The sequence below is a fragment of the Hydra viridissima genome, unplaced genomic scaffold (assembly GCF_058129835.1).
Source record: "Hydra viridissima isolate aposymbiotic clone 2 unplaced genomic scaffold, HvirCarnegie_v1 scaffold_16, whole genome shotgun sequence".
Taxonomy (NCBI): domain Eukaryota; kingdom Metazoa; phylum Cnidaria; class Hydrozoa; order Anthoathecata; family Hydridae; genus Hydra; species Hydra viridissima.
The window spans coordinates 5,374,650-5,383,431 of record NW_028324315.1 but is presented as its reverse complement, the minus strand read 5'-3'; the positions used below and the strand labels follow the sequence as shown (position 1 = coordinate 5,383,431).

Genomic DNA, 8,782 nt, shown 5'->3' with positions numbered 1-8,782 from the left:
TTATTCGACATTTGCATAAACATTTCTGTTAAAAAAAGTCTCTCAAGAGCATCATTAGACTTAGCCCGGGAACATCGGATGTCCATAGCTCGGAGTCCTCTCTCAGCTACCTCATTTGTTCGATGCACATTCTTGAATGAGATTTTAACACCAAGAATATGTCTTGTCAGAGCTTCTTGGGCTTTAATGCAACTTGATGTTGTTTCTTTTAAGTTTTCCCAGTTGGGTTCCTCTCTCATTTTAAACCATGCAAGTGACCAAGAACAGCTAATAAACTTAGCTATTTCTTTCAATAATGGTCGTTCTTCAGGAAGTAGAAAGTAGCCTAACAAGACATATATTGCTCTGCTGTTCCACCTTGCTGAGTGAGAACTTGGTAATTTCGTTGGTAGCTGCAGTTTGGGTAAAATATTGGTGTCCAAATAGTGCCTAAATGCAATACATAACCTGGAAAAATAAACAATAAAATGGATCAACGCATTCATCACATATACAAATCATTGATATTGAAAATAATAATTTTTAATAAAACAAACCTAGCCAATAGCTTATAATCATCTCTCCAGGTTTTTACAGTAGGAGGAGGATGAGGTGTTTTATGCAGGATATTGTATGATTCTTTCAATTGCGGATACTTATTTTTTAGTTTTTGAATGAACTTAAAGTCAGTTAGAGTAGGCGATTTTGATGGTGTTGGCAAGTGGAAAATTACCATTTTTTTCAAAACAAGGTCCAAAATGTGAGCATTGCATCCATAATAAGGAACAGGCCTGTTAAATAGCTTAGATCTTAAAATCCCTACTACTCCACCAGAACCATCATAAGATCCACCTGAAGTAAAATGAAATAACTTATTTAATTGGATTTTTTTTATTATTTAAAAATAAATAATTTTAATTTTACTAACCTGTATTGACAGAGCAGGTGTCACAAATTATAAGGGATATTTTATGCACAACATTATACTCTAACAATATTTCCGTTATCATAGCGGCTAGATTTTCAGAAGTTCCGCTAGTATGTAATGTTTTGAGGCCAATGTACCAAAATATTGGTCCATCAGACTGAAGGGCAATGACCATGCGTTCCACTTTTTTAATCCCATAATCATATGGTGCCACACCTTTTCCATCAAAGTGTAATATAAAGGATAATTGAACAGACAAAGCTTCTTTAAGTTTAAGTAGAGTTGTGACTTGCAACCTTTTACCAGCTTTGAAAATAGCCGATTGATTTGGAGTTGGAATGTCACTATGGAAATAACTTAATGAGCGAGTTACACTAACTCCTTTGTGGGTTGAGATACCAGCTTCTGCGCACATAATGGCAATTGGCATCGCCTTAAACCAAAAGTAAAATTAATATAAATTTAATAAAAAAACTTTTTTTATTTCCAAAAATTATTATTACTCACCTTTGATTTAAACTTCCGTTTGGGTCGTTCAAACAAAGGCTGAAAATCATCAACGTTATTATCATTTTCAGAGCTTGACTCTGTGTACAGTTGCTCTACATAATCAAGATCCATGTTTTTTGGTATCAACTGCCTGTTAGCAGGATGCTCAACAACTGTTTGGCTGGTTAATACACAGCTCTTTCTATCATCCATTTGATGATTATAGAAGATCTGCTCTTCCCTCTTCAGCTTTATATTTTTATTAAGGATATCAAATGGCATAAAAAAATCCATATTCGATTTTCTCTTCAAACTTAATTTATAAGCATTCACAACTTCATTCAATTTTTTTGTGATGCCAGCTCTGGATACTGAGGGCATGCTAAATTTCACATTCCAGAGCTGCTCCAAATCTTTTGCTATTATTTGCATAACAGCTCTTGATGGTGGTGCGGGGCGTGTGTCAGCTAGATGGTGATAGTAGCCAAGAATGTGGCGGACTTCTGGAATAGTCTTGAAATTGGCTAAGGATTTAGTCCGTAATCCATAAGGCGCTGCTGAAGCAAGCAGTTCCCGAGATTCCTTTGAACACGGTGGTGTTAAGTTGTTTGCTTTTCTCTTTAATGCTCCTTTAGCACTTATGTGGGACATATTTAGGTAAATATAATTATAACTAAAATAGAAAATGGAATACAGTTATTTTATTTCTAATCCACCAATAATTGTTAAGCTAGTTTTATATTATATTCACTATTAACTTCAGCTAATTAAAAAAATATCATACAAATTATCAATTTTTTTGCCTAAGTATTTTGTCTTATTTCCATAAAGTAACTTTTTTTTTTGACCTAGTAAAATTTTCAAATTTTTATTTATTTTTTATTTAGTTGCTCTTAGAATACAATTATTCATGTTTTAGAAAAGGTTTGCATGACAAACTAAAAAATAGAATCACCCTAATATATATACATAAATTTATATATATATATATACATATATACAGTACTGTGAATATGTTTTAGACCACTTGCATAATTAGACGTATTTACAACTTTTTTCCTATATAATTTTTTTAAAGCGTACTTAAGTTTAATAATATACAAAAAAAGTTGAAAGAGTATATTATTTTGAATAAATAAACAAAATTGATGAGAGAACATGAGGGATTTGTTTGTTTATTTATTAAAGCGATGTGTCATAATAACTACCGATCAAGCGTTCATCTAAATAAGAAATAAAAATAAACTGGTTTATAGTGATTCGGGTTCATACTCCTTCATTTTTTGTTTTTGACATTATAAAGTGCAGTGATTGAATGAATTTAGTACAATAATTATGGGTTTTGGTACATTTTTAAAAAATTGTTATTTTTTATGAACACAGTTAGACAAATCGTTAAAAATAATTAAACAAAGTTATTAATTTGCATTTTTAGATAAATTATATATTAGTTTTCATTTTTAAATGTTTTGTTTTGCATTTTTAGATTAATTAAATGGGTAAAGTATCTTTAATAGTGAGACAAAAAGTTATTGTGCTTCACGAAGAAGGTTATTCGCAGCGCCAAATTTCGTCCAAAACAGGATATTCAAAGACTGCTGTTACAGAAATCATTAAAAAGTTTAGAGAAACTGGCTCCCTTGAAAATAGAAAGAAAAGTGGTAGACCTCCTAAGCTAACAAAAGATGACAATAAATATTTAAAAACACTTTCTTAAAAAAATAGGAAAAAAACATCAACCGAGCTGGAAAAGGACATTAACACAGCAACTGGGAAAAATGTCAGCTCTTCTTGTATTCGACGACACCTACTCAAATCGGGATTAAGAGGGTGTGTTGCAATTCGAAAACCATTATTACGGCGTGGTAATAAAGAAAAACGACTTAAATATGCAAAACAACACAAAGATTGGGCCCAAGAAAAGTTTAATCGGGTTCTGTACACCGATGAGTCCAAATTCGAAATTTTTGGAACAAAAAGACGCCAATATGTTCGAAGAAGAATTGGAGAAGCCTATAAGCCCGAGTGTTTAAACCCTACCGTTAAACACGGAGGAGGCTCTTTACAAGTTTGGGGCTGTTTATCTTCATCTGGAGTAGGTGACTTGATCAAAATAGAGGGGCGACTCACCGGGGAACGTTATGTGGATATCCTAAGGCACCATGCTGTATCATCCGGAATGAGACTAATAGGTCATGATTTTATTCTGCAGCAGGACAATGACCCAAAACATTGTTCCCGAGTGGCAAAAATTTATTTAAGTAAAATGGCAGAGGAAGGAGTACTTCAATTGATGACCTGGCCTCCCCAGAGTCCAGATTTGAATATAATTGAGCATATATGGGATTAACTGGACAGAAAGAAGGTCGAACATGCTCCCTGAAATGCTGAAGAATGTTTTGAAGTACTTCAAAGAGAATGGCACAACATCCCCAGGAATTTATAACTAATTTGTATGAATCTATTCCCCGGCGAATATCGGCTGTGATTAAGGCAAAAGGAGGACATAGTAGATATTAAGAGTTTTTTATGAAGTTTGACATTAAATAGTTTGTTATTGTTCCATATTTTTGTGTGAAATACATGTGTTTTAATAAGTTTATAATATAGAACTACAAACTTAAATATTAGAGAAGAATTCTCCGGGATTTTTTGAAAAAATGTAAGTGGTCTAAAACATATTCACAGTACTGTATATATATATATATATATATATATATATATGTATGTATATATACATATATAAATATAAACATAAATATAAATATAAATATATATATATATATACATATATATATATATATATATATATATATATATATATATATATATATATATATATATATATATTTGTTGTCCAATCCCTCAAAACTAACTCAAAGTTTCAGTTTTTTTCTATTTTTAAATAGAAAAAACTGAAATAAAATATAACGGGGCCGAACGCAGCTAAAATTTAAAAATTTTAGCTGTGTTAGGCCCCCTTATTTCTGTTTCAGCACCCCCACCCGTTCCTAACTTTCTTAATATTTCTAGGTCACTGTATATATATATATATATATATATATATATATATATATATATATATATATATATATATATATATATATATATATATATATATATATATATATATATATATATATTAAAAACATTATTATTGGATTGGATTGGACAACAAACATATATATATATATATATATGTTTGTTGTCCAATCCAATCCAATAATAATGTTGTCCAATATATTAGGGTAGGCCACAGTCCCACATATATTTTTCAAAGTATCAATTTTTCTAGTAGCTGCATAAAATATTGTTCCTTTTACTATAAAAATCATTATTTTTTATGAAAGTGTTTATGTAGCTTATCTCTAAGTTCTGCCGAATTTCATTTTAAGTGTCAGTTATATGAATAAATCCCAAACACAAAACTTCCATTACTTCTGTTCCGTTTTTTAATTTGTTCGGCATAATATTTACTAATGACGGCATATTTCTATTGTATTTCATGTAAACAAACAATACACGCGACGCATTCTTGTTTATAAATAATGTAAGCAACATAATCTACTGCAGCATGCAGCAGTGTTTTATCTATTTTAACTATTTTGTTGTATTTTGATTCGAATTACTAAGTAACAGCCGCTAAATCATAAAGTTTACGTACAAAAATAAATGTAATTAAAATTCTTTTTTGAATAATTAAATTCCATGAAATTTTACGATACTTAAAGATTTTTGATTTAAAATAAAATAACTTGTTATTTTCAAACAACATAGTTAGCTTAGATGTGCTTAAAGATAATTTAAAAAACAAGGTTAATAAAAAAAACGAAGAAGCACGTATCATAACACTAATATATTTTTTAAAAAAGCAACTAAATTTTTTAATTCTATAATTATATTCATCTTTCCATTTGTTTTTGAGAAATGAAGATCTTTTAAGTTTTATTATTTTTCTAGCAGTCATAAAATTTAATTCATTTTAACATTTTAACATGGCATCGCATACACAAAAAAGAAAAGAGAATTTGTCTGTAAAAAATAATTTGACTGAGTCAATTAAAAAGAAATACTCCAAAGTATTGAAATCGACAAATGAAATATGGTTGGTTGGATATCCGCTGTCAGATATTAATACCAGTTCTCTGCCTACTACTAGAGATGTCTACAGATTTTTTAGGTTTATACTATTTAAAGATTTTTATAACTTAAACTTTTTATTTCCAAAAATAGCTTTATTTTTCAATTTGAAAATAAACTTAAATTCATCTTCTGTTTTGCTTGTTAAGGTATCAATTAAAAATGATGAACAATTCGATTCAAGTGTTTTCTAAATGTACAAAAGAATTAGGTACTAAAAGCAACATTTTAAAATTAAAATTAGCTGCAAAATTAACAATGAAAACCGTTAAAGTTTTTTGGGATAAAGCTGATATTCCTTGCAAGCAGGAAAAGTATATTATTGAAAGTATTATTAAGTTACATGATAAATGGAGAAGTCTTGCAAAGTCCAAACATAAATGTTTTTCAAAAAAAGATTTACTTATTCAAGGCTTTAGAAAAATAATGGATAATTTTTTTGATATTAGTTCTCCGAATTGGAAAGAATATGTTAAAAAAACCAGATCAAATTTAAATGCAGAAGAAGATATTCTCTGGTTTTCAACACTCAAAAGTGGAGTAAAAACCGGAGGACTAGGTGAAAAAGATAATTTGTTAAAATTGAGTGTCAAAAAAAAAATAGCGAAGGAGGAAAAAGAAAAATTAAGAATCGATAAAGAAAAGAAAAGAAAATTAAATGATAAAGAAATTGATTTCAGCGTTTATAAAAGTGATAGTGACTCAACTGAAGAATCATTTTTTGCTGCGTCTAGAGGTTCTATGTACTCAGATTCTCAGAGCTCTTCTAAAATTGATTAAGAAGTAAATAATTTTGAATCTTCTGCAGGTGTAATGGAAAATGTTGTATCAGATAATATCAATTTAATTTTGCCAAGAAACTTTGTCATCCAATGATAACAGCAACTGCTGATAGATCTAAACTATCAAACGCACCGCTTATGATGAATGTTTCAGCAATCCTGGTTCTAGGTTACTTTTTGATTGATATTTAAATCACTAATCAGTTTCATGAGTTTTTTATAAGTGTGATTAGTTGATAAGAAAAATTATATTCTATATTTTTTAGGTGGGGTTAAAGCTAATGATGTAGATATTTCACTAAACACAATTAGAAGAGCACGTAGGCAAAATAGACAAATTATGGCAAGAAATATAATGGCAGAATTTAAAAAAAAAGTTAGATTAGATTATTTAACTCTTCATTGGGATGGAAAACTTATGAAGCAAATATCTGGTAAAAAAATTGACTATTTAACTGTTTTAGTAAGTGGTTTTCCAAACTGCGAGGAAGGTAAAATTTTATCTATTAAACCTATTCAGTCAGGCACAGGTCATTCTATATGTAAAGGAATCATAGAAGATTTAGAAAAATGGGATCTTAAAGATAATATTGTTGCCCAAGTTTTCGATACAACGGCTTGTAATACTGGAGTAAGAAACGGAGCGGCAACTCTTCTTGAAGAATGCAAATCTATAAAAACGTTTCTCTGGCTTGCATGTCGTCATCATGTTTTAGAATTAATCCTAGGGTCGTTTTGGAAAGCTTTATTTCAAAAAGAGACATCATCTGATGATAATATAGAGTTAAATAATTTTCAAAAAGAATGGCTTCACTCTAAAAAAATTCCTCTCAAACTTTCAAATAGATCCCTTGATCTTGAAAATTCATTCTTAAAACAAAAAGCAAATGAAACTCGCAATTTCTTAGAGAAAGTATTGCACTCTAAGCATCACCCAAGAGACGATTACAAAGAGGCTGCAGAACTAGCAATTTTTCTATTAGGTGGAGAAGAGCCCACGAAATGGAAAACATGGTGCTCACCATCATGCAAGATTGATGGCGCATTTGCTGTATGCACCAAAAATGTTAATATTTAAAAAAGATTTACCCGAATCTAATTTAAAAAACCTTAAAATCTTTTTGACTTTTAGCTCAGCCATTTACATTAAAACTTGGTTAGAAGCGTCAAAGGCTTGCGATGCACCAATTAATGATATAGAATTATTTAATGATCTAGAAGCACTTAAAGGTATACCAAACTTCGGTGTACCTGCTGAAAAAGCCCAATATGTTTTAAGCAGACACTCTTGGTATCTAACCGAGCAGGTGTCTGTATTAAGTTTATTTTCAAATAAATAAAAAATTCCGATATTTTATCTTATATTGGGAACAAGTCTTGGTTGATTTTTCATAATTTAAAAGATGATGGAAAATGGCTTAAAATTCCTTCTTCAGAATGGGACAACAATGCCTATTATTAGAAAATGAAGCTGTTTATCAAAACTCTAAAAGTGACTAATGACGCAGCCGAGAGAGGAATTTAGTTGTGTTCTGATTATCTCCAAATACTTACAAAGGTAAACCGTAAAATTAGTTGAGAAGAAATTATGAATAAAAATCTAAATAATCATACAAATCTACTTTTAGAATAAATTATAGATAAATAATATTTCTTATCTTTAGGACGAGGCTGTACAAAACGAAGTTTTAAACGTGGTTGAATATCACAGAAAAGTTGTAGGCAATTTTAATAAAAAGCAATTATTCGTTGATTTAGCTGAGTATAAATAATAACCACTTTTTCATTAGCTTTTCTGTTTTTAATTAGACCCCTAAAAAATTCCAAATAAAATAACTCTTCTGTAATCCAGGCAATATATGATTTAAAAAGGGGTTATAAAAGCAGTTATTACTTGTATTGTGGTAAACCCCTCCCCATATGGGGGAGGGGTATTGAAAGTGTCACCAAATATCACATGGAAAGGGTGGTTAGCTACAATGTGACGTGAAAAAAACCTTTTAATTACAATTCTTATTATAGCGGAATCAGCAAATTTTTAGCAAAAAATTACTTAGAGATATATCTTTTTTAACAATAATAGCACTGCGCATAAAAGAGGGGGCGGGAGAGGAGTTGATAAACAAGTAACACAAAATTATACATGGGGGAAGTCCAAAAAGGTTCAAAAACGTGTTGCCTATTAAATGAACAGCCTCAAATAACAAATATTTCCTAAAGATATAAAAATTTTAATCTTTTTTCACTTTCCTACAAAATCCTTATTTTGACATATTTTAGACTAAAAATGAAAATCAAATCAAATCAAATTCGGCAGCACTCAATGATATTTTTTTCCAAATTTTTTTTATAGTTTTTATTCATATGTAAAAAGGATCACGTTTTTTTGCAGACATGTTAAATTTTCAAATTTTTTTGTTTTTGACCTACCCTAATATATATATATATATATATATATATATAT

At 29.8% G+C, this 8,782-nt stretch overlaps 1 protein-coding gene and 1 pseudogene across 1 annotated transcript; one reads left to right on the top strand and one right to left on the bottom strand.

Annotated features, from left to right (window-relative positions):
• Positions 1-313: 313 nt before the first annotated feature.
• Positions 314-2,237, bottom strand: LOC149877681 (uncharacterized). The gene is made up of 3 exons (XM_090074322.1): positions 1,415-2,237; positions 908-1,340; positions 314-831 (listed from the first exon to the last, which is right to left on the bottom strand). Exons 1-3 carry the CDS (start codon positions 2,045-2,047, stop codon positions 485-487), a joined length of 1,413 nt encoding a protein of 470 aa, XP_089930448.1. The 5' UTR covers positions 2,048-2,237; the 3' UTR covers positions 314-484.
• A 3,123-nt stretch (positions 2,238-5,360) lies between these two features.
• Positions 5,361-8,090, top strand: LOC149877680 (uncharacterized; annotated as a pseudogene).
• The last annotated feature ends 692 nt before the right edge of the window (positions 8,091-8,782 follow it).

Coding starts and splice junctions, on each gene's coding strand:
- LOC149877681 (XM_090074322.1), bottom strand. CDS start 2,047: ATGTCCCACATAAGTGCTAAAGGAGCATTAAAGAGAAAAGCAAACAAC. Junction 1,341..1,414: donor AACGGAAGTTTAAATCAAAG/GTGAGTAATAAT, acceptor TTTTGGTTTAAG/GCGATGCCAATTGCCATTAT. Junction 832..907: donor CACCTGCTCTGTCAATACAG/GTTAGTAAAATT, acceptor ATTTTACTTCAG/GTGGATCTTATGATGGTTCT.